At 45.9% G+C, this 25,933-nt stretch overlaps 2 protein-coding genes across 3 annotated transcripts; both read left to right on the top strand.

The window, feature by feature from the left end:
• The first annotated feature begins 1,773 nt into the window (after positions 1-1,773).
• ppp2r2ab (protein phosphatase 2, regulatory subunit B, alpha b) lies at positions 1,774-15,912 on the top strand. Its single transcript, XM_018734519.2, has 10 exons — positions 1,774-1,988; positions 4,496-4,573; positions 6,820-6,917; positions 7,095-7,260; positions 8,129-8,241; positions 8,449-8,626; positions 8,984-9,148; positions 11,019-11,188; positions 12,076-12,167; positions 12,242-15,912. Exons 1-10 carry the CDS (start codon positions 1,982-1,984, stop codon positions 12,519-12,521), a joined length of 1,347 nt encoding a protein of 448 aa, XP_018590035.1. The 5' UTR covers positions 1,774-1,981; the 3' UTR covers positions 12,522-15,912.
• Positions 15,913-16,606: 694 nt separating this feature from the next.
• bnip3lb (BCL2 interacting protein 3 like b) lies at positions 16,607-25,077 on the top strand. 2 transcript variants are annotated; one of them, XM_018734412.2, is made up of 6 exons: positions 16,607-16,703; positions 21,945-22,131; positions 22,247-22,325; positions 22,461-22,564; positions 22,877-23,026; positions 23,424-25,077. In XM_018734412.2, exons 1-6 carry the CDS (start codon positions 16,655-16,657, stop codon positions 23,470-23,472), a joined length of 618 nt encoding a protein of 205 aa, XP_018589928.1. In that variant the 5' UTR covers positions 16,607-16,654; the 3' UTR covers positions 23,473-25,077. The 2 variants fall into 2 exon arrangements, with proteins under 2 accessions (XP_018589928.1, XP_018589927.2); XM_018734411.2 differs by lacking the exon at positions 16,607-16,703 and adding an exon at positions 21,382-21,749.
• Positions 25,078-25,933: the final 856 nt, after the last annotated feature.

The raw sequence follows: 25,933 nt of genomic DNA on the forward strand, positions 1-25,933 counted from the left end.
AATTATTTACGCATTCTGGGATGCGGCTGAGCAGTTGAAGAAAGACACGTATTTGCATGCATTTGCATATGATTTTCATACTTGTTTTGTATTCCTCTTGTTTCGCTTGGAGTCCGGGGCGTTCACAAGAGACTGAAACCCTAAAAAGCACAACGAGAGGAGGGGCCCACTTAGAGCAAAACATGCGTGTAATGAGTGTCGAGCGTATGAGAAGTGTACACTATGGCATATGCTCTCTGGTGGGTTGCCGGAGTCCCCGTTGAGGGCAATCAATTACATTGTGCTGTACGGCTCATCTGCTCGCTGCTCCGACTGACCGCAGGCCGTTGACTGAATACATCCATGTTAACTATGGAGTTGGAGTCGCAGCCACATTTGGTATTCAGATCTGCGGCTTTCCTGCCCCTCAGCAGTGGTCCCTGTTGCTGAGCCAAATATTCTGTAATCCAACGTTCATGACAAAACTGTAAACATCACTGTTTTACCTGATCACTCACTGGTACTGCTTGGCTTTCAGAAAAGATGAAAAAATAAACTTTTTTCTCTTAAATATATCATCTGTAATGCTTGCAGCTGGCCCTAACTATAAGGCATAGTGGTCAGAACTACTGCTGCTGGCCTAAGAGGCTGCAGGTTCAAATCTCAACTCCTGCAATAGTACCCTTGAGCAAGGTACCAACGCTGAATTACTCCAATAAAAATGGCAAACCTGTATGAATGGGTAAACCAGCATAAGAAACTTACCATTATAAGTTGCTTTGCAGAAGCTCTTAGTTAAACCTATATAAAGTACACAGCCATAAACCATCAGGTCATGAGGTGGCTAAACTGTAAGGCTTCCGATTTCAAGGTTGTGGGGTCAGAGGTGCTCTTATATAATTATTGCATAAAATTTTGGTAGCAGAAGCAAAAAAAGAAAACTATCAATGCACATAGCAAAACTCAAAAACAAGGAAACACATTAAGTGACGTCAACCTCACAGCTGCAGCCCTAGATTACAAACCACGTAATGACAATAACTTTTCGTTTATGACTCATTTGTACAAGGAAACTTACGGCACTAGATGACTGGTTCATTTATACATTTACATTTATTCATTTAGCAGACGTTTTTCTCCAAAGCGACGTACATCTCAGAGCAAATACAATTTGTGCATTACATTAGCCTAATCAGGAGAGACATAGTTGCAAACATGTGCATACAACATCTGGATAATTTTTACTGAGTTCAGGGTAAGCACAGGCCAGGGTACTACACAGTAGGAAAAAGATTTAAACCTGAAACCTATGACAGCTTTAACCACTGTACCACCTGCTGCTCATCAAACAGCAAGAATATATGTGACCAGCTTCTTTTCATATCCTTTCTGACTTATGTTCTAACGGTGGGTGTTTTGGGCCATACAGGGGAAGGGAAGAGCAAACTGAGAGTATCTTAAGGATCAGACTCTGAGAGTGTGGCCTAAATATACTGTATTTCAAAACAACCGGTATTGTATTTTATATATTTTCAGTCAATTACTAATATGAAAGTCTGTAAAGGGTACGTGATACCTAAGGTCTGAAAGGGATGGTTGATTTTACCATACTTTCAGTCACCATTTCACTTGTCCACCCACCAACTTCCGACCACAGCACGTACAAATGTCATCAAAAGTGCGACGATGTCGCATCATCGACGAGCGACACGTAGGAAGGTGCGCCCCTCCCTGCTCAGTGTACGTCTCCAGCGTCCTCGCGGGGTAGCGTCGTTGTGTGTGACGTCAGTGCGGGAAGGCGTTGCGCCATTTTGAAAGTGGACGAAGAGGCGAGAGGGGAGGAACGGAACGGAACGGAGCGGAGCGGGAGGGTGTGCGAGCTAGCGGCGGTCAGCGAAGAGAACCACCACACCCCCGGCGACGAGCCGCCCGAACCCGAGCAAAGCGGCACCGAGCCTGAACCCGGCACCGTCCCGCGCCAACTCGCTGCCCTACACACAGCATGGCAGGTGAGTTAGCTTGGCCGGCTAGGCTAGCGAGTTACCGCCGAGCGCGCGGTCCCTTTCCGGTCTCGCTCGCTGTCGGCTAGCTAGCAGTAAGTGTTTGCGTGCGCGCGGGTGTGTACGTGCGTGTGCATGTGTGTAAGAGCGAGCGGGACGTATGAGTGGACCATAACCCCAGCGTGGGGTCCATAGATACTGCAGCAGTGAACCCCCGAGCCGCGTGTGCTTGTGCACGCGCGAGCGAGCGCCCAAGAAGAAGAAGAAGAGAGGCCAGCAGTTCCCCGGAGCAGCGGGGCGGGGTGTGTGTTGCGTGTGAATCAGAAGATGTGCAGCAGCTCCTCGTGCCGGGCGACCCCCCCCCGTGCACACACATACACCCTCGGCTCTCTTTTCCACGAGATCCTGCTCTTAGTTTGGAGGCTCGAGTGTAGGAGAAAGAGATGAGCCTCAGGCCACACGATCTCCGTAGGAGACAGTGTCACAGGTCCTGCCTGCCTGCCTGCCTGTCTCTGTTCTCAGGTTTCAGGTTTGAGTCCCACCTTAGGGTAAGAACCTACGGTAAAGGTTGGCACAGGGTGGCACCGATCGCTTTACTGTGTATATCGCAGCAAAAACGATCCTGTTGTAAGGGGTAAATCAGTGTAAGTAGCTGATCATATTTGCAAGTCAGTTTGTGTAGAAAAGTATCTGGTAGATGAGTGAAGGGGGCTTCAAGGCCACTTTGCTTACACACACCTGTCAGAGTGTGTACACGGTGGTCCCTCACTGTCCTTTGGCTCTTTACCATTGCTAATGAGGAGAAGTACTGCCTTCCAGCTCCCCCCCCCCCCCCCCCCCCATGTTGTTTTCTCAAGCTCCTGCTGCGAAAACATGGAGAGACAGAAGTACCCACAACAGTGGACTCGATTAAACCGCCATAGTTTTTTGATTCTGTGTTGAGTTTGCATGCTCTCGCCATGCCATGTCTATATGGATTTTCTCCTGGCGCTCTGGTTTCCTCCCACAGTCCAAAGACATGCTATGCTGTTCAGGTTCACCCATAGTGTGTGAGTGACAGAGAGAGTGTGTTCCACTGATGCATGGATGAGTGACCCATTGTAAGCAGTGTATCTAGCAGTGTAAGTCACCTTGATGAATAAGGTATGGGCTGATAATAGAGCTCGTTGGAAGTCGTTTTGGAAAAAAGCATCTGCTAAATAAATTTAATGTAATTCCAACACTTTTCTCCAGATTGGCTTTAACTGATTCACTCATTCACTTGGTAGGGTTTTTCTGTTATTTTTTTTTTAACACTGTGCCATAGTACCAAGGGAACTACAGCCGGAGGTGGGATTTGAACCCGGGTCCTTGTGCATGGCAACTGCTCTAACCGCTACGCCACCTGCTGACTCCTGTTTTACTTTTTTAAATTTGCAACAGAACTGGGTGACAGAATTGGTGTGCTGTGAAAATGAACACATAAAGAGATGCAAAGAGGTGGGAGTATTTCCTAGAACCCATTAGAATTATGATGCTGGCTGAACATAAACTTCTTCTGGTGGGAGGAGTTTGGACACCTTAGTAAACCACCTGTTTGTAGAGGGAGCTCCAGCACAGCAATCAGATCCCAAATATGCAGCAGCAAACATTCCAGTATATTCAGCACTGTGTTCCCTTTTTAACCCCTTCATAAAGGGCGCCCCTTCAGTCCTTGCCCCAGCACACATTTGGGTCACATTCCCAGTTTTGTTCCAGCACTCTTGTATTGATTCTAGGGGCTTATGGTTGAAATATTAATGGCAACCTAGTGGATTCTGTCGTGCTGTGGAAAGGGTAACATATGGTGGGGAAATGCAGTCTGTGGTACAAACGGCAGGTTGTGGATTCAAGTTACCAAAGGAGATCACCTTCGAGTAGAGCCCATTTGCTTAGGTTTGGCACCTTTGAGCGAGTGCAAACAAAGTGGGGACAATATGAAAACACGTAGGCTTCTGCGGCTGTTGTCAACTGACTGGGGTTTTAAGTCTTCTGGATTAGACCGCGTTGTGTAGGAAACTGGTTCTGATGTTTCGCTTCCTCTGTTGGAAGCATCTTCAGGGAGCTTCCACATCTTGCGAAGGCTGGATGTGAACTGGAGTGTTTGGCGAGTGGGGACAAGCGCACTGCAGATTCCAGGTTGCGTAGCAGTTCTGGAGCATGCTCAGTCGGGCCTCTTCCCTGTCCAGCTGTTTTTCTTTTTTGCCCATTTATGCAGGTGTGTCTTGCGTTTCCCAACTTATGCACCACCCTGTCAAGCTGGGAGCGTGTGGCTGTGGGTGGAGCACCTGAGCTTTTGGGTTGTGCCTTGGCTCCCTCTCCGTGTTGGCCAACCCAGCTGTCAGTCACAGCCTGCTTTTTTGCAGCCAATCAGATTCTCTTTGCAGAACAAAAGTGCTGCAACCCCCAGGGGGCCTCTGCTCCTCAGTGAATTGCAATTGGCTAAATGGGGAGGGACAGGAAGTTGGACCTTAACCGCACTTTCTCTCTCCCCTCAGGAGCCGGAGGCGGGAGTAACGATGTGCAGTGGTGCTTCTCCCAGGTGAAGGGGGCAATCGACGATGATGTAGCTGAAGGTAAGGGCTCCCTCTTCAGAATGTCGTTTGTGTGTAAAAAAGAGAGATAGTACAATATCTCTTGTGTACATAACCACATGAGGAAATTGACTTATGTCCTTCAGGTGGGAAGTGGGTGTGTCCTCCCAGGTGTGCTGTGCAGATATTAAGGTTTTTCATCATTTTAAAGCTTCTGTAACTGTCAAACCTTTTTTTTAATCTGACAGCTCTCTTGTATCACCCACATTGCCTGTAAAAAAAAAAAAAAAAAAAAACTTGCTCAGGGGACTTGAACCCAAAACGCTTCTAGACTGAATCGCTCTATATACCTCAGCAAAAGTGCTGTGTTCTCCTCCTTCACCTTCTTCTTGGGGGCACCCTTCACAGGAGTCCAGAATCTTAAACACCCTGATTCTCAGATTTGTTGGAATGAGCTCCATGTGTTCCTCAGAGCTGCTGAGTCTCTCCTAGCATTCAAGAATGGTGTCAGCCCCATCTATTTCAAAGCCACTTCTTTCATGGCAGCTGCATAAGAGTCCAGCCATCTGCTGTGATTATATGTGTATTTGATAGCTGAATGTTACTTGTGTAGGCAGATACTGGAGGGATGCAAACTAGTAACATGGTGGTATCAAACACATAAGTTGTATGTCCATGATCCAGTGTCTCTCTAAAGCTTATCATGTGCTGTTGATGCACTTTCATTTAGTTGCTGTAGAGAAATCCCCCACCCCCCAAATCTGTGTTAAGATGAGTAAATGTAAATATTTTTATGTAAGAAAATGTCACGGTTGGCCCGAATACCTGTTGTCGGCTTTTACCCCATTGGGAACATATCTGTAGCCGCTTTGGTTCACCGCTTTCCTCTGTTGTGAATTCAAGGCTGCAGCAGCCTGGCAGTACACATAAGCATGTGTCAGTGCTGCTGTGATGTGATGACTCTCACTCCTGGCACCAGCCATAAATGTACAGTTGTTCGACTCCTGGGCAGTATACAGGTTCAGCCCTTGCACCCACACAGGTGTGGAGACAGCTGCGTGGAGTGCAACTAGCAGAAGGCATAGTGACCCCTCCGTCAGTATCCTGCCCCACCCCCCCATCCCCCGGCAGCCCACTGAGCTCCATTGTTCTGCTGCTCTGTTGGGCAACAAAGGTTAAAGAAAACTGGAGAGACTCCCTCTCCTGTCCCCCGCAGGCCCCTGAGCATGTGTGCGTGTGTTCTGTCATGTAGATGGGTTTTGCTGCTCGCTTAAGGAGTTTCTTTTCAAAGTTTTCTAATGCTTATGGAGGGATACATACACCGCACAGTGTTTTTCAGGAGTAAGTTGCTTATGTTCAGTTTTTCCCTCCAGTGACTTAACTGTCGAGATGTTTATCTCACACTGTGTGTGTATACACAGCTCAGTCAGAGATGGTGTTCCAGCAGTTCTCCATCAGGTCCTCCACCAAACCCCTCACAGCACGTTTACAATGTGTTACATCACCTTTACCAGCCTCTCCCTCTTTCACATTCTTGTGAACTCTCTGGGAATCAGTGGCACTTACAGCCAGTCAGTGGCTAGGAGGCAGAGTTTGCATCTGTCCCTCCTCCAGTAGCTGCCTTGAGCCACCTCCTCTGTACCGTGGTAGCTGAGCCAGCACTGGTCGACCTGTGTGTTGAAGACTTGTGCTGTGTAGCATTTGATTGCACTGTGTGCACACAGGTTCATTTCTAGCACAAATAGTTTTTGTCGTCCATAAGATTAATAATAGAGTGGTGTTTGTTTCAGTGAACACCTTGCTCAAGCAGTTGTGCACTTATTGGCTTTCAACCTTAACCAATCCTAGTGACGTTCAATGGTCGTCTGTTCAGTTCTTTCATCAGCATGGTACATAGGGCTGTGTGTGTGCGTGAGTGTGTTTCACTGGCCTGTGATAGTCTGGTGTCCTATCCATAGTGTGTCCCGTTTCCCATTCTGTGCCTCCAGGATAGACTCTGGACCACCCTGACCCTACTCTGTTCTTAATAATGTATGTATATGTTTCTATTTGACATGATGTTGCTGAAGTTGATTAATAAAAACTTCCAAAACTCAGTTATGATTCCTTAATAGAAGTGAATGTCTTAATGGTCTTGGAAAAGGATGAGCACATTCAAGAGGTTCAGACATGTTCAGATACACGCATCCTGGCGTGCACACATCTGTTTGGCTCTATGGGCAGTTTGAGAGATCCACGTGGCCCATTTGCACACGTTTTGACCTTTGTGCCTTGTGTGTGTTGAACAGCCGACATCATCTCCACAGTGGAATTCAATCACTCTGGTGAGCTGCTTGCCACAGGGGACAAGGGTGGCCGTGTTGTCATCTTCCAGCAGGAGCAGGAGGTGAGCAGGGCATGCAGCAATTGGGGGGGGGGGGGGGGGGAGTAGTTTGGTTAATGCAGTTGGCGCTGGGGCAAACGCTTGTCTGATTGGGGCACGACCCAGGTTTAAGGCTTGTGGTAGACTAACATGGGTTGCTTTCACGGCCCTCTCCTCATATTGACCTTTTTCCTCCAACAGACCAAGGGCCAGCCGCACAGCCGTGGCGAGTACAACGTCTACAGCACTTTCCAGAGCCATGAACCTGAGTTCGACTACCTGAAGAGCCTGGAGATTGAGGAAAAGATCAACAAGATCCGTTGGCTCCCGCAGAAGAATGCCGCACAGTTCCTGTTGTCCACTAATGGTCAGTGTCACTGTTATCGCTAACCCTGTTGCAGCTTCTTGAGTTCACAAATGATGAGATGACTTCTGGATTTTCTAATAACGTTACATTTAATTAAAGTACCAATAAAACATCCATCACTCCACTCGTACACACTGTGAGGCAAACTTTTCTTCTCTACTGTATTGCATTTTTGCTAAACAAAGAATATTAACATATGGCCATCTAGTGGCAGTTCTATAGATCACACTCCAAATTGTACAGTTTGAACTCAGTGCCAACCACTCATCAGCAATTACAAACTGGCAACCAAATACAAACACCTTTCCACACAACATCAAACATCAACCCAAACGATAAGAAATAAGATAGTCACACAACAGTTGCTCCTGTAGCCATGCTGTTTGCTTGCATTTCTTCCATTCTGCTGAGAAGAGGCTACTGGGAGTTGGAGTCCATACCTGTTTTTGAAACACTGCACACTATAGTAAACTCAGTTATGTGGCATTTTTTCTGTAGTTCAGATTGATGGGTTCCTTTATTTGCATTGATTTCCATCCATCCAATTTTAATAAGCATTTGTTCTGAGCTACACAAAGGTGATCCAGATTTTGGAAGCATTAGGTGCAAGTTTGACAATGCAAAGGACACAAATGCACACACTTAAACACCCATTGACACATAATGGGCAATTTAACATCACCAATCTACTTGAACTGCATGTCTTTGGACTGCAGGAGGAAACTGGAGCACCCATGCAGACAGCGGAACAGTGGAGAACATGTAGACTATACACAGACTGAGCGGGAAGTGAACCCGTTTCCTCTCATGCCACCCAGTTGCTGTGCGTTACCTTTCTGTAACCTGCCTCATGTTCTCCCATTGGCAGATAAAACCATAAAGCTGTGGAAGATCAGTGAACGAGACAAGCGGCCAGAGGGCTACAATCTGAAAGAGGAAGATGGACGCTACAGAGACCCCTCGACTGTCACCACGCTTAGGGTATAGCTTTTTATCTTTTCCTGTGCCACTGTGCAGTGCTATGATTGGTCTAGTCCCAAGTGTGAGTGGCTTAAGTCCATTCAGTTATATTACCTGGGGAAGGAGGGAATTATGGGGAAGTGTGGGGAAAATCAGATGACCCTAGCAGACAGACTTATCTTTTGGATCTTTTTATTACCATTACCATGACCATTCCACACCTCCCAGGTACCTGTGTTCCGACCCATGGATTTGATGGTGGAGGCGAGCCCACGGCGCGTCTTTGCAAATGCCCACACCTACCACATCAACTCCATCTCGGTCAACAGCGACTACGAGACCTACCTGTCGGCTGACGACCTGCGCATCAATCTTTGGCACCTGGAGATCACCGACCGCAGCTTCAGTATCCTTTGTGCACAGAAGGATGAAGAATAGTTGAGGTACATGGATGGAGAACCTGAGCAGCTACTTTTATAGATGAAGAGCTGAGGGATCTAGGTGGAGAACCTCAAAGCAAAGGGATCTAGGTAGAGAACTGCAGCATCCATCCTTGTATACAGCAAGCTGAGGCCTTTTATAGACGAAGAGGTGAGGGGTCTGGGTAGACAACCTCAAAATTAAGGGACCTTGGTAGAAAACTTCAGCGTCCATCCTCATATATGGCAAGCTAAGGGGTCTGGATAGAGAATCACAGCATTGTCACTGGGGGGTCCTACGGCATTGCCACTGTGCTCCCTTGACTCCCGGCTCCCACCCTAAGACATTGTGGATATCAAGCCAGCCAACATGGAGGAGCTAACGGAGGTGATCACAGCGGCCGAGTTCCACCCAAACCAGTGCAACACTTTGGTCTATAGCAGCAGCAAGGGCACCATCCGGCTGTGCGACATGCGGGCTGCTGCCCTCTGTGACAAGCACTCCAAATGTGAGTACTGTGTGCTGCCTGCTGCTGGTGTGGCAGTCTGCTGTGTGGCTACAGGGCCAGCAGAGTTCAGGGGTGATGCTTATTTTCCACTGGGGCATTTGTTTCCTGCTGTCATTCTGACCTATTTATCTGTCATTAGTAGTTCATTAGTACTTAATTTCTGGATATCGTAATCAGTTTCCCCATAATGCACCAGCTCCTTGTTATGAACTGCAGCAGAAACTGACTAATTTCTGAACGTACAAAAATTTTTCCAGTTTATTGAACTGCAACTTCGTCAATCCAGGCATGCCTTGATTTATGAAATTAATTTGTTCCTGAAAACGGTGCAGTTTCTGAAAGCCTTTTTCCTATTGTTTTAAATGGAGAAGAAAATAATAGAGTAATAATAGACTCTCTGAAAACCCCAAACAAATTTGCTCAAATGTCACTAAAACACCTATGTAACTATCAATGATTTTAGCACAATATAAAAGTTATATTTACTTTTACATTTATTCAGCAGATGCTTTTCTCCAAAGCAACATAGATCTCAGAAAACAATATAAAAGTGCGTTATACCTGTGACCTTTGCTGTCCTGCCTCCACACTGTGTTTGGGGAAAACCCAGGACAACTTTCTTGAGTTACTGCACTGGAGTAGTTCGCACTTTTTAACTGATAAGTTTTTTGTAGGAATACAGTCTAGGCATGTCACATTTATAAGGAATAACTTTCTAAAACTGCACGCTGGTGCTAAAATGCACATACGTACTCGAAAAATCGTCACCTAAAGTTTTCCTTGTAATTTCTCTGCTGCCACCACAACAATTCAATTAAATAACACACCCAATATGGCTGTTAGACACTCCTATGGAATTTCATACATTTTCCATAATGTGCCACTTAAAGCAATGCACGCATTCCGAACACACTGCAGATGCGCCGACGGTAGTACATTACTGCACTTCCGCTTCACTTGCTTGACAAGGGACTTCTTTGGGACACACCCAAGAACCATAATACTGAAAATTCAGATAAAAACAGTTTCTAACTCAAAGGATGACCGTATTTCTTAAACTTTCTGATTCTTGCAAGGCCGATGCGACTTGTATTTACTCAGTGGGATGGCACTATGGAGCTCCCACACAGAAAGGGAGCTGCCTTGACTCAACTCACTTCCAGTGTTTACAGCTTGTGTGTGGTGTTACTGAGTGTGAGTGATCAACATTGTACACCTTCAGGCGATGAATCAGTCAACAATCTACATTGAATAGTAATTTCAGAAGACAACATATTTCTATTTTCAGTCAATTTAATTTTAATGTCTTTTAAAGTAAATTTAAAACATTTAATCTCGCAAAGTGACTAGGGGGTGTGGTGACGCAGTTGGTTTGACTGGGTCCTGCTCTCTGGCAGGTCTGGGGTTCAAGTCCCACTTGGGGTGCCTTGCGATGGACTGGCATCCCATCCTGGGTGTGTCTCCTCCTCCTCCAGCCTTGCACCCTGTGTTGCCGTGTTAGGCTTCGATTTGCCATGACCCCGCTCGGGACAAGCGGTTTCAGACTGTTTGTGTGTTTGTAATCTCACAAGTATTTTTTATTTATTATTGCTATATCTGACGTCCTTACAGAACTCAATTGGTCAGTAAATAGAGAGGAATTTGTATGAACCTTTTGTGAGTTAATGGTAAAAGTGACTTTGGAGTTACAGAAGTTAACCCGCTTCCATCTCATTTGTTTGTAATTTGAGGAGCTGGTGTAGAGTATTGAGAAAAGCATTATGAACATTTCAGAGGAGGTGTCAAACAACTCATGTCAGTCTGTGTGGTATGAAAGTGGTGTTCAGACAACGTGGTGGCTAACCAGCCTCATACTGTTCTTGTTGGCCAGTGTTTGAGGAACCTGAGGATCCCAGCAATCGCTCCTTCTTTTCCGAGATCATCTCATCCATCTCCGACGTCAAGTTTAGCCATAACGGGCGCTACATGATGACACGCGACTATCTGTCCGTCAAGATTTGGGACCTGAACATGGAGAACCGGCCAGTGGAAACCTATCAGGTGAGGTCATGTGTGCGCTCACAAACCTCAAGGAAGTGCTTTTTTTTTGTAAACTGTTGTCATTCTGGTACAGACCACATCACAAGCATTTTTGAGCAGATGGATTTTCCATTTAGTTTAAGAATATCTGGCCATATTGAAGTGTTACTCTTAATTGCATTGAATTTGCATGTATTACATGTACATGTATGACTGACACTCTTCTCCATGGTGACTTACTGTTAAGATGATTAGTTATTTACCCTTTTTTTTGTACAGATGGAAAATTTTTATTAGTGCAATTTAGGGTCGGTACCTTGCTCAAGATGGAGGTGGGATTTGAACTTCTGGCCTTTGGGTCCAAAGGCAGCAGCTCTAACCACTGCACTTTCAGCTGTCTAATTACAGTGTGAAACATGGGTTTGTATATGCATTTAGATTAGTTCATGTGGCTGGTGGTTTTCTTAAATGACACTTCAAACATGAGGGGTGGGGTGGGGCGGCGCAGCAGTTTTGGCCATGGGTCTGGGGTTTGCTGCTTGGGGTACCTTGCGGCGGACTGGCGTCCCGTGTGTCCCCTCCCCCTCCAGCCTTGCGCCCTGTGTTGCGGGTTAGGCTCCGGTTCGCCGCGACCCCGTTCTGGACAAGCAGTTTCAGACAATGTGTGTGACTTACAACATTGAACTACTTATACTGATTTCTCTATTTTTACAAGTGGATAATCATTTTTACTGGATCAGGTTAGGGTACAACAACAGGAGGTGATTTTGAACCTGCAACCTCCAAACCAAAAGGCAGAATCTCTAAACACTAGGCTACCTGCTGCTCAGAGGTTTCTACCAGGAAGACACTGTGTGTTAAAGGGGAGCTTTAAAGGAATGTGCTGGGTGTTTTCTACCCCCACACAGGTACATGAGTACCTCAGGAGTAAGCTGTGCTCGCTGTACGAGAACGACTGCATCTTCGACAAGTTTGAGTGCTGCTGGAACGGCAATGACAGGTGAGGTTTGCGCCAGTTCCCCCCCCCCAGAATATTCTCCTGCCTTGGCTCACCTTGCCTAATCACCTCTGCAGCGTGGTCATGACTGGTTCCTACAACAACTTTTTCCGGATGTTTGAGCGCGGCCACCGACGGGACCTGACCCTGGAGGCATCTCGCGAGAGCAGCAAACCACGCGCCGTTCTCAAGCCACGCAAGGTGTGCGCAGGTGGCAAGCGCAAGAAGGATGAGATCAGCGTGGACAGCCTGGACTTTAACAAGAAGATCCTGCACACTGCCTGGCACCCGCAGGACAACATCATCGCCGTGGCAACTACCAACAACCTCTACATATTCCAAGACAAGATGAACTAGCCCTGTGGCAGCCATGCAAGGTCCTATCACGTCCAGCCGCCCACCTGCCTCTGTGCAGTGCGGGCCACTTCGGTGTCGCCATCGGCAACCCGGTCTTCATGTCCCTCCCGCCACACCCCTGTCACGCCCATCACGGCCGAGGGGTGACATGGATGCCAACTTCCATCAATCCCATCTGTCAGAGTCCAGCTTTTTTTTTTTTAGTTTTTTAAATGTCCACATTGGTGCCCCCCTGTGGTGGGCCTTTCTTCTCTTAGGGTTGTTTTTCATGTCATTGTTTTTTGCCATCGCAGCTACTGTACACGCCCATTCTTTCATCTGTCGATCTGGTTACCCCAGGCGCGTTGTTCTGGTCCCCCTCACTAAGAACCTGCCACCTCCTGCTGGTGTCTCCTCTTGGTCCTCCACACTGCCCCAAACTCATGTATGCTCCTCTGTTACACTGTAGAGGAGTTTCAGAGCCCAGCTCACACACCGACTGTGAAACCTGCGTGTTCACTGGTATGTTCAATTTCCAGGTTGGACCAAGCTGACACAGCATTTGCTCCGAGAGTCAACCATCTTGGTTCCGCCGAGATGCATCCTGCAGTGAGGCTGTGGGTTATTCCATTTCTGGATCCCTCCACAACCATAACACCACCAACGTGTGTCCATCAGTAGCTGAAGAGTGTGTGCGTGAGACTGGCGTGGGTGTATGTGATCATGCGTCTCTGGTCAGTCCTTCCCACGGGTGCAGTGTCTCCAACACTGATCAGTATTATGGAGCTCATGACCACACTCCCCTGTGGTTCCTCACCTCAAACACCTTCAGTTGAGGAGAGCAACACTTGGGTGTGTCATCGTTGTCGTGGATTAATGGTGTGTTGCAAACTGTGTTGCCGCAAGTCGTGCGTGTGCTACGTCTAAAATGGTGACTGTTTGGGTTTGAAGATGTGGTTCTGTGGCATAGGCTCATCTGAGAACTGAACCATGGTTTGACTGTAGCAGGTTCTTGACAAGAGAACGCTCTTTGACTGAGCCACTTAAATGTTCCCTCTATAGGGCGTTATAAGGGGGTCAGCAGTTGGCTCTTGAAGTTTGTGTTTCAAGCACTACAGAGAGTACCTGAGGAGTTGTAGAGTTTGTGGTTTCTCAGGGAGTTGTGAAGAGGGTGGGAAAGTGACCCCTTCTACCCTTGATGTTTGGTGCAGTTGTGGATGTCCGTGTGCTGGATGTCAGGTAAAAGATGTGAATGGTTCTGCTATTGGGTGTGTCCAGATTCCTTACCTCTATCCAGCGGCACCTTTGGACAGCTCACATACATGGCGTTTGCCTGGTTTTGTTAGGCCATCGGATAGGTTTCCTTCGTCATACTTTGCTTTCACGGTTTGTCTTATTTTTGGTGTGCCAGAGACCATGACAGTGCAGTTACGAGTCAATAGAATAACAAATTGGAAATGACTGGAAAGCATTGTCTTAACACGATAGCATGTTGGAAAACTGTTTTTGGAGCACTGTAACGGTCAGACCTCCTGATTGAATGAGTGATGCCTCATAATGAGCATGTTGATTTCTGGTGCCTGGTTCTAGTCAAGAAGTTTTTATCAGTATTGTCTAGATATATGTTCCAGGCCTTACAAGCTGTGTGCAAAGTGCCATCTGCAAGTGGTAAAGTTGTGATCATTTGTGTTCATTTCCTTGCGTGTTTACAGGGCAAAAGTTGCCAGAAATAGCCTTTTTACTACTGTTTCCCACCCAGTCAAAACCGTTGCTTTTTTTTAGTTTTTTTTTTTTTTTTTAAAAAATCATCCAACTGAATGAAGTAGGTGTTTTTGGGGCACAGTTTTTTCCATTTCGGCTGAAAACATCTGGCAACTACTTAACTTATACTCTGGGGTGCAGCAGGAAGTGTGTAGTGTTGGGAGTGCTGAAGATATCCTGACCCTGTACTGGTCTCTCTCTCTCTCACATGCTCACACTTTAGCTTGCCCCAGAACCAATAAACTATACTGAGGGGATTATTGCATCATCTCTTGGCACCACCTGGAACCTGTTTGGTCACAACAATACTAAGTCAATAGTCAGGTAATGCCAGTCCATGGTTGTACAAACACTGGTCCTCAGTCATGGTGGTCTTGTGCGACCACATTTTGATCCCACCCTCTGTTCCATACATGTTGGATAGGTTCAGGGACTCTGCAATGTGCTATAGCACCTCCTACTGCACTGAAATTTGGCTAAATAGAAATATCCTACAATGCACCTCCAAAGGCAGGAAAGAATCATGTGCTTGAGCCATTTTAATGTATCCCAGAATGCACAGCAAGTCCAGACAGCAGCAGTTTTATCCAACATGGCACTAGGAATGCAGTTAGTTCATCATTCATAGAAAACTTAATTTACCAAATGAGCTGAGGTTTTAAATGTGAACGTTTGGGTGTAACATTTGCCAAACACTGCCGCTGCCAGCCACTTTGTGAAGCGTTCAACAAATACATGGGCATGGTGTTGCTCCAGGGTTAAAACGGTCTATGGTGTGCAGAGGGGTGTAGAGAAGCATGGAAGTAAACCAGCCTCTACCACCACATTGGGATGGAATCACTTTTTTTAAATTATTTTAATTGTGACAATGAGAAGCTAATGACTCGCACACTGGCGCTGACATACAGGGTGATTGGTGGGTCACGGTTTGCCGGATGAACGGGGCAGTCTCCAGGTGTCCATTCCACGGCTGGGAACGCAGTGCAGGAACACTCTTCAGCTGGTACCTGAGCGCTGCCCAGAGCACCACGTGGGTGACATCACTGCTGAGGTAGCTATGTATACAGAAGAGGTAAAGCCTTGCATCCAGCAGGTGTCAGTCTGCTTGGGCGAGAAAAGGGGGTTTTTAATCTGATGTTTTATAGCTTTAAATGTCACAAATGAATGTCTGCAAGTTGAGCAATTTTGGACTTGGCAGGGGGCCAGCCTTCTCCAGAAGGATGGAAACCTTGGGGGTGGGGCAGGATCTGGTGGGGTCCTTTTTGCTTCTCCTACTCTTTCAGTCAAGGAGCGTTCACTGGATAATCTGGAGAAAGTGCCCTCTACCACGAGAGACCTAAAGGCATCATAGAATATTGCCCCATACAGGTCTTTTTAGAGAACACTTCCCCCCCCTTTTGAGTGGAGGTGCAGAAAGGGCCAAGAGGACTGAACATGTGGGTGATCTGTGTTACAATAAGCCTACAGGTGTTTTAACAAGGTGACTGTAATTTTGCACCTTCCTCCAGCATCCAGGGGGAATAGATACAGTAAATGGAGAATAAATACAGAACTACAGTAATACACTGAACTACTGAATAAAGAAATGACATTGAACCTGTCCTGTGTCTTCATGTGGCTGAGCAGGAGTGTGTGAATAAATCTAAAAAGAGAGCGCTTGCCAAACTTCTCAGAATTTTTTGTGCATAGATGTATGAGATGACAGCAGCGACCACTACGCTACAAGCCGTTAGACCCAAAGGTCATAGGTTTAATTTCCACCTCTGCCCGTAGTACTCTTGAGCAAAGTACTTAGCCTAAATTGCTCCAAAAATTAGCCAGCTGTATAAATGGGTAAATAAGTGTAAGTAGCTTAACAGTGCAAGTCACTTTTGGATAAATACACTAGCAAATGAATAAATGTAATATGTAAAGAGAAAGGACCTGCAATTCATGAGTAACCCTTACTTTAGAACCTCAAATGTGATTTCAAAGTGTCACTCTTTTCATCTTGTGTCTTTCTTTGACATCAGCTTTCCTAGATACATTTTTGTATTCATCATGTGCCTCCTTTGTAAAGTTACAGTGAAGCAGTGATTTACTCATTTATACACCTGGGTTATTTCTACCACCTCAATTCAGGGTTAAGTACCTTACAGAGCACACTCTAGGAGATGGTGGAAAACCAGAACCTTCACAGTACAGGGCACCGGCTTTAACCACTCTACCACCTGCTAATTTTCATCGTCCAGCTTCGAACTTCCAGATGGTTTTCCATCCGACTCTTCCTAGCGGTACTAACGCACTGACTTGGGGTCAGTGGAGAGGCCGCGAACGCATATTCACTCACGTCCGACACGGCCGCGGGAGCGCGCGCCGCCGACGGTCACGCGCAGTCTGCTCGCACGCGCGCGATGTCCGCCTCTCCTGCAGTGGCCAGAGACGAAGACCCGGGTCTCAACGGTACGTATCACCGCCGCGCTCGGCTTATACATCCGCACCCTGTCTTCGGAATGCGAGACGTGTCGTCACCGCGAGTCTTTGGTCACTTTTCATTTGTTTTTATGGTTAAGAAACGCGGTTCTATGGCTCGCGGACGAAATTTCCTCTTTCTACATGGCGAAGGCGCAGAGGCGGGAGTCGCCTCAGCCACAGTTGACAGGCGTGCGCACCAATAGGAAGCATAGTAACAAGAACGGACCGTGTCAACATGAGGAGTTTGTTGACATAGAGACTTGACGGACAGGTGTTCCCACCAATCATCGGCGAGGAGAATCAGCTGAGCTGCTACACAGTTGTTTGAGTGCGCCGTTCTGTGGAGTAAAAGAAATCACTACGTCTTGTACATAGTTCTATTCTTATTTTTGTATTTTTCTGTGTTACTTAGCACTTGAATAATTTATATAATTAAACTTAGTACATCTTCTCGGGGAACCTTTGCTTGCGAAACACGGACTGGAGTTGCTCATATGCGTGTCTGATCTCTCGGTTATGACAGCTGTTACGTCATAAAACTACATATTAAAAATAATAATTAAAAAAGGTTTAAAACACTTGAAAGTGAAAGAAAAGCAGTGAACACAAACGATGTTATTTAAAGGGAAGCGCAGGAGTCTAGAAACTTCTCACCAATCCAAAGAGATGGAGGCTAAACTCTTGACTGAAATGCCAAATGCTCCACAAACCTCTCGGATGACTGTTCCTCTGCTGTCATGGTGTCAAACCACCATTACACTAAAGAGTAGACTTGTTATGATCCCAAGTCACCATTAAACTGAGATCGGTCACAATCCGCATCTGTCAATCCTCACATGACCTGAGTGTCATTCGTCAGGTGGATTACCAAGATCTCATGTGGTCTGCATGTCCAAAATCCATCATGTCGAATATCAGCATCTCAAATAGGCTGTGTCCATCAGCATTCACCTAACACCAACCTCTCTCACAAATATCCAACAGCCATCAAGTTGAACACATACACTGTATCTCACATCAAGCATGGATCGAGTTTTCTACTCATGTATGGATCTGGAAAAATGCAAAATGCAACTTCTGTGCACCACAAGGGTGGTTTTGTCATGAAAATACTAATCTCCAAAGCAATGGACACCCATTTTCCGGTTTTCTGCATGTTTGCTGGTCTTAGTGTGTCTGTGCACTTTGTCTGTGAGCCTCACTGCTTAATCCTTTGGAAGAATAGTTGTAGTCATGTAGCATCCTGGCTCTCGTTGAGCAAGATGCAGCGTGAACCTCAGTGCAGGCTTGTTTCTTGGCTTGACACCATGTCTTGGATGCCCTGCCTTTGGTCCATGGAGACTGAGGGGTTCATGGAGTAGTGTTGGGGTTGGGGGTGAGCTGCTGGCTATCCAAAGCATTGTCAACTGAGATAAAGTACCTGAAACTTCTCCCTGGTTCCATACAGACCCCATATGGAATTATTCGTGGCTAACATACACTAATAATTGTTACATTTGTCACCTGTTAAACAGTCATAATTTGCATATGAAAACAAACCTAATATTGAAAAACTGATAATGCAGTTAATTCCACATTTTCTAATGGGGAAAATTTTCTCCATCTTAAGATCTCCCAGAAATTGACCAAAATAATCCCTCATATGGTAAGCAAATAGTTTGAATGACACTGTGCACCCAGTACTTCAGATTTGTGATATTTTTGTGAATGTATGAAAGTATATAGTAGATACATATATTTTTCCCTTTATTAAATTAAATCCAATCAAAAACATTCCTATGTACATCTACGTGTTATTTACATTTGCTTATTCAGCAGGTGCTTTTCTCCAAAGCGACTTCCAGTGAACTCTATGTAGTGTTACCAGCCCACACACCTTATTCACCAAGGTGACTTACACTGCTAGATACACTACTTATAGTACATTACGTTACATTACATTTACTCGTTTAGCTGACACTTTTCTCCAAAGCAACTTAAAATGTTAAGGTTACAATTATTACAAGCTTACTATTATGTACTTGTTTGTGCAGCGACTTACAATGGGTTACTCATCCATACATCGGTGGAACACACTGTCTCTGTCACTCACACACAATGGGTGAACCTGAACAGCATGTCTTTGGACTGTGGGAGGAAACCAGAGCACCTGGAGGAAACCCACACAGTTGGACGTAATTATTCAATGATCAACACACATGAGTAATCAGGTCCAACTGGGAAGGAGGCCAGTCTTCTCTGCCTTTCTTGAGAGGTGCCCATCAAGACAGGCACCTTCAGCGTAGTACTGTTGATTGGCCTAGCTTCCCTCCTTTATGTCTTCTTCCTCCTGGCCACCCTTGAAAAGTCCAAGCGCTCCCGGTTCCTCTGTCAGAAGCAAAAGGTGTTTTTCAAAATGGTTTCCATCACAAGAACTGCCGTCCTAGCCATGGAAGCCATCGTCATCTTCTGGATCCTTGACCTCAGCAGGAGAGCTAGACTAACTAATAAGAACAAGTAAAAATAAAATCTCTGTATCACTCTGCGGGAGCAGCGGTCAAGCCACCTAAAACCCTGCACATTAGATTCTCCAGCTTCCCAAATAAAATAAATTCCTGTCAGGGAGTAGAGCTTCCCACTGAGAAAACTGCTCTCAAGCCACATACAGGCCTGTAGTAGGTTATACACTACCCCTGCTAAAATCACTGGTGCTACACTTGAATGTTAGTCAAAAGGCATAGAAGCAATATATACATACAATATATACATAAAAACGTAAATATACCGTAAAGAGCCAGCACAGCTGAGAGTGTGGATATACAGTTCCCACAATGCATTACATCTCACACAATCGCTTGGTGCAGTTTTCAAATACAATCCCCTCTTTGTTTATCATGCTGGACCAAATGTCTGGGCACAGACGAGGTGAATGAAAATCCAGACCAATTAACAGTAAGCACTATTGTTAATCACAGACAGGATAAATGAATAACCGGGTATCGGGAGACCCAAATATCACAAGATGAGTTTATTGTTATTACTAGTAGTGTTTGAGTGCCATTAAGTTGTCCTCACTCTTAGCAACCATGTAGATTGTATTTCCAGAAAGTTCTGTCCCTCACTTGTGTCCTTAGTGTCCATTGTCATTGTCACTGATTTTCAACCATCCATCCGGATGATTGAGGCCACTGGTAGTAATAGTAGTTAGTTGGTTCCTCGGTAGATACGCTTGCCCTCAACATCTTGTGCACCTTATCAGTTTTCTACACTTAAACCACTCCTGCATGATGATCTACTGAACAAACTTGGACTAAGATCCTCAGGGACTCAGCGCTGGGGGAAAGTTGGCACCCTGAAAGTGAGTCAGTGTATACGTGGGCTACGTGGTCCACGTGGTCTTCTCGCTGTTCCTACAGCGGTCACCTTGGCCACGTGCCAGCATCAGCAGTAGACCTCCATTTCCAGGTTCTCCAGTAGTCCTCCAACAAGTTTGACGTGTTTCCGCATTCAGTTTATGCAGCCGATTGAGTTGTCACCTTGTGCCCATCTTCTCCGGTTGCTGCAGCTGTTGTTGGCACTGCTCGTCGCAATTCAGAGCTTGAGCTTGAGCGTTGCCAGTTGCCCATCCCATATCTCTTCAGTCTGCTGACGTCAACCATGTTCATGCTTTTAGAAGCTATTCTGCTATTATGTTCCAGAGGGCGCCATGTTTCCAAAAAGCGTGTTTCTCAGCAACAGAGTTGCGGGGGACTGATGGATGCTCAGGAACCTGCAGTTGGGTCATGTGTCACTCAGACCGTTTGTGGTTTCTTCAACATGCTGTCAACATGGTACTGCTGGAGACTTGCCTGCAGCTCTCGGCAAATCCACTGTTTATTATTTGTCTATGGGGTAGCACAGTGGCACTGCGAGTAGCGCCGCTGTCTCACAGTGCCTGGGTGGTGCAAGAGAACATGGGTTCAATCCCTGCTCAGTCTGTGTGGAGTTTGGGTGTTCTCCTATGTCTGTGTGGGTTTCCTCTGGGTGCTCTGGTTTCCTTCCACAGTCCAAAGACATGCTGTTCAGGTTCACCCATAGTGTGTGAGTGTCACAGAGAGAGTGTGTTTCACTGATGTATGGATGAGTGACCCATTAAAAGTAGTGTATCTAGCAGTGTAAGTCACCTTGGTGAATAAGGTGTGTGGGCTAGTAACACTACAAAGTATCCAGTGTGTAAGTCACTTTGGAGAAAAGTGTCTGTTAAGTGAATAAATGTACATGGGCTCCTCATATTGCCAACACTCCAACATACAAATACTTTCCCATTTTGTATTTTTTCATTAGCATTTTCCACACATATTACTGTTTTCTGACATTTGTGTCTTTTTTTTGAGCAAACTCAACCTATGTTTACCCTCTGAGCAGATAAGTGGCAGAAAAAAACACCCAAACACAATAGTACTGCAGCACCATCTTAATTAAACTCACTCCCACAGTGTTTATAGGCTGTCTCATGTTCTGAGCATCAGTGATCAGTAGCGAGATGGAGAATGTGACCCGTGTTTTTGAATCACTCGACAGTCAGCAATGAGTAGCTTAACCTGTATATATATGTTATTAATCTTTTATTCATTGACATATAACATTAATAACATAGATATACAGGTTACCATCACTTTTGAAAGAGCCACAAACAGGCTTCCAGCTCCAGCTGTGTTCATGAGTGGAGGAGACAGTGTATTTAGAGCTCCATGAGATGTTGGCATGCTTTTTCTTTTTGATTTTACCCTCTGTCATGTTGTACTCCTGTATGTTTTTACTGGGAAATTTGAGGTTTTTCCTAGGAGCACAGTGCACACAGCACAAGGTTTTGGACACATTTTTCATGTCCTGTTGACTGAAACAGACAGTTCCTCTCCTTTACACAGGACCTGCAGAACCCAAGGGCCTACTACATGAATCCTGAACTCATGGTTGACCGTGTATGTGTGTGTGTGTGTGTGTGTGTGTGTGTGCGTGTGTGTGTGTTGGCTTTCCACAACCGGTACTACCTTATCGTGAGGTCAGGCATATCGGGTAAGTATTGTGTCCACCTGGTGTCCCTCAGGAGTCTACCATGGAGCTGAAACGATTACCGTGTTTACCGTGGTCTGTTTTCACCCTCTGCGAGTTTCTCCACAGCTTGCTCTCCATCAGAGATGCTGGGTAGCTGCCACCTACAGGTAATAACAGGAACTGTCACTGCTCTGTGTGTGGTCTTGGCCCCCGCAGGGTCTTGGGTAGAGCTGGAAATGATGAGGAACAGCGGAGTCCCCATGACAGCAGCCCCACCCTCGGGGGACGAGATGGGGGGCCTCGAGCATGTACCCTCCTCTTCCTCCATCCATAATGGTGACATGGAAAAGATCCTGCTTGATGCTCAGCATGAGTCCAGCCGCAGCAACTCCTCTTGTGACAGGTAGAAAGAGCACCAGAGGCAGCGGGACAGGAGTGTGTGTGTGTGTGTGTGTGTGTGTGTGTGTGTGTGTGTGTGTGGCTGGACTGTTATCAAATCTCATCAATTGTCTTCTCAGTCCCCCCAGGCCTCACACCCCCCAGGATGAGGGACAGATCACTTTTGATGTGGACACAAGCAGCACAAGGGATACCCAGGTATGTCCTGTGTGTCGGGGGGGTTGGGCATGCATTGCATGGGTATCAGGAGATGTTATCAGGGCCACCCCTCTTCTCCTCTCGCCTCAACCATGCCAGTTCTCGCACTGTTTCTCCCCCATTCTCTCCATAAAGTCTGAGGAGGAGCGCCTGGAAAGAGAGAGAGACGACGACATTCTAATGAGGGGTTCCGACTGGGTCGCGGACTGGTCCAGTCGACCGGAAAACATTCCCCCAAAGTGAGTCTGTGCCTCTGTCCCGACCCGCAGTTGACCAACATGTAAATTTATTACTTTAACAGTCACTTTTCTGCAGAGCAACTTACAGTGTTAATTTACCTACAGCTGTTTACCCATTTATACAGTCAGGTAATTTTACTGCAGCAATTTAGGGTAAGTACTTTGCTCAAGGGTATTACAGCCCAAGGTGAGATTCAAACCTGTCACTTTTGAGGCCAAAGGCAGCAGCACTAACCACTACGCTACTAGCTGTCCCAGCTAGCCTTTGACCTCTCACCAGTGTGCAAAAATAACCGTGGTGATTTCCACCAGGGAGTTCCACTTCCGGCGCCCACGGCACACACTGACCCTCAGCATGAGGAAGACCGGGGCCATGAAGAAAGGGGGAGTTTTCTCTGCAGAGTTCCTTAAAGTATTCATCCCCTCGCTGCTGCTCTCTCATATCCTAGTGTTGGGGCTGGGGTGAGTGATCTACACACACACACACACACACACAATGCAGTCAAACGGGGACCCAGAACTTGCAGTTCCTAGAGTGTCCATCAGAGGGAGCCTGAAGCCTGGATTGTGCTGTAAGCAAGCGGTGCACTGCCCTGTCTGGTTAAGGCTACAGCTACCGTAGTCTCTGTAGGCAGCCTAACCTCTAGAGGTCTCTGCTTCCCTCCCTCACACATGCGCACACACACACACACACACACACACACACACACACACAGACAGAGGGGGGCTGTACCATTTTAACACTACTCACACAGTGTCTTTCATTCTAAGTGAATCCCAGAAACACAGCCTTCTGTGAGTGTGTGTGTGTGTGTGTGTGTGTGTGAGACCTGACTGCTTATTGGATCTTTCCCTCCAGGGTGTACATCGGCAAGCGGATCACCTCCCCTCCTGCTAGCTCCTTCTGAGTTCCAGCTCACCCGGTGCTGACATGCTGAAAATGTGCCCTTCCCATTTGTCCAGCCCTCTCTAGCATTCCCCCTCCCAATTTTTCAAGCCATCTCCTGAGGGGAAACTGGACCCCTTAATGCAGCACTCACCCTGCCGACAGGCTCTCTTTCCAGCTTTGTTTGCCACATTACTGTGGGACTCGAAGTCACCGTTGTCCTTTCTAGCATACAGTGCACTTTGAAACGAGGCGGGGCCAGTTAACATCTCTGTTCAGACCCTGCCCCGTGTTTTGCTTGTCTATCAGGCATCTCCACTTTGAATTGGCGGAAAGGGGAAAGAGGGGGCGGGGGCGTCTGGGTGTGGCACAGGTTACAGCCGATACTTACAAAGCTGATCCCCTCATGGGTAGAGCGTTAACATTATTTTGGCCAATGTGAGGAAGCCAAGGGCAGATGCAGGCTTTGGAAGCTCTACCTTGTCACTCATTAATTGACAGGGCCTGAGTGGGAGGGGTCATCTGCCGTAGGCCAATCATATCAGTTACTCACCCAGATAGAACTGTGAAACTGTGGTTCTTGTTTTTCATATTATTATCACTATCATGGCTGACTTTTTTTTTTTGGGATGTTTTTTGTCATTGCTACTATTTAGTTACTTAACTCAGCTCTCTTTGCTTCTAGTTGTCATTTTTCCCATAGCAGAATTATTTTTATAGCAGTTCAAGTTAAGCACCTCGCTCATGGGCACAGCAGCAAGGATGCAAACTTGCATCCAGATCACAAGTGACAGTCGTTAACCGCTGTGCTGCCCAGTGTTCCGGGTTGCACCCCCACCCATCTGGTTCTGGTCAGGACGCAGCGGAATTCTCTACACAACAATTGTTTGTTTCTCGCCAATGCAAAGAAGAAGCGCCTTCAAAAAAAGTAGCTGACAGGAAGAGGGATGAGGGACACCCCTGTAGGCAATTCACAGTGTTTCACATTTGTTTGCAGCTGTGTTTTGTTTTGTTTTGTTCTGCATGCTCTTTTTGGCTTTTTCTTTTTTTTTTTTGCTTGTGTTTTGCATGTTTCTGCTGCATTTTGCACACTTTTGTTTCTTTTTGTTTCACACATGTTTGTTTTTGTTTATGCTTTTATTTTATGTGCTTTTGTTTTGTATTTTGTTCCCTTTTGTTTTTCTGTTTTTGGTTGCTTTTGGTTGCTTTTTGTTTCCTTTTTTGTTTTCTTTGCTTGGTTCTGTTTTGTCTTTTGCTTTGCACAATCCTGTTTGCTGAGCTTTCGACAGTATCCTTTAGGACACTAATTAGAACAGGAAGAAGCCAAAGTGTTGACGAGTAGACTAGTATAAATAGTTAAACCTGGTTACTGTTGGTTTCGGGCTGCGAACTGTTTTGCGGTATTTTTTGCATTTCTTTACAGGAAGAAGGACTAGAATGAGTTAGATCGGCTTTGACTGAAGGGCCATCAAGAGAAGAAAATGAAAAGTGTTTTTTCTTTGAAATGGTAATTGCAGTAATAATAATGAGAAGATGATGATAATAATAGTATTAACATCAAGTACAAGTTTTTGTTTTGTTTTCTCTGATTTGAAAAGTTTTGTCATTAAAAGATTTTGAACTCACAGAAAAGGTTTAGATTGACAGACTTCACTGTTTGCTTGATCTTTTTGTTTGTTTTGTCTTTCTCGTTTGACAGTGGAGCCTGTAATGCTGTCCTCCGCACCTTATTGTCTTGTTCAGTTTTTGTTTCGCTCATCAAACAGCTCAGTCAAGCATACATAAAGACATGTTTAGTTTAAACATCTGAAGCAGTGGGCTGAGTCTGTTTGACTCTTGATTACCACAAAGATAGTGTTTCCAGGAAACACTGTTCTCCAGTTGTGTCCTTGTTGTTGGAAGGGGTCTGTCTGTAGTGGTTGAGTCCATTTATCTGGGTTCTGCTTGTCCTCCTCTTCTTTCTCCTACAATTTTTTCAGCCATTGTTGTCCTTTTGAGTGTCCAGTATTCTCATCATGTGTACAAGGCATGATAACCACTGTCTCATCGTTTGTCTTTCCATTGATATTTCTGATTTGATTTCACCCAACAGTTACTGGTCTTCCTAGTTGTCTGTGTCGTCTCTGATAGTCTCTAGCATAACAGTTGAAAGGTGTCCATGTTCTTTCTATCCTGCCTCCTCTTCATCTTTCAAGTCCATATAGAGCTGTAGAGAACACCACTGATTGAACAGTTCTATTCATCATTCTCATGGACACATCAGTGTGTTTGAGGACCTTTTCCGGATCTTTCATTGCAGCCCCGCTAAATGCTTATCTTGAGGGTTTCTCTCAAAGACCACTCATCCCAGTGGTCATCGACCACCTCCTCAAGAAACCATGCATGGATGTTCAGATCAATAATGGTTCATCCCAAGGTATGAGGTTAATGTGGATTAGGACTTCCATTACTAGATAAATGTAGGGAAGGTCTTGTCTGATGCT

Source organism: Scleropages formosus, chromosome 6, assembly GCF_900964775.1.
Source record: "Scleropages formosus chromosome 6, fSclFor1.1, whole genome shotgun sequence".
Classification (NCBI taxonomy): domain Eukaryota; kingdom Metazoa; phylum Chordata; class Actinopteri; order Osteoglossiformes; family Osteoglossidae; genus Scleropages; species Scleropages formosus.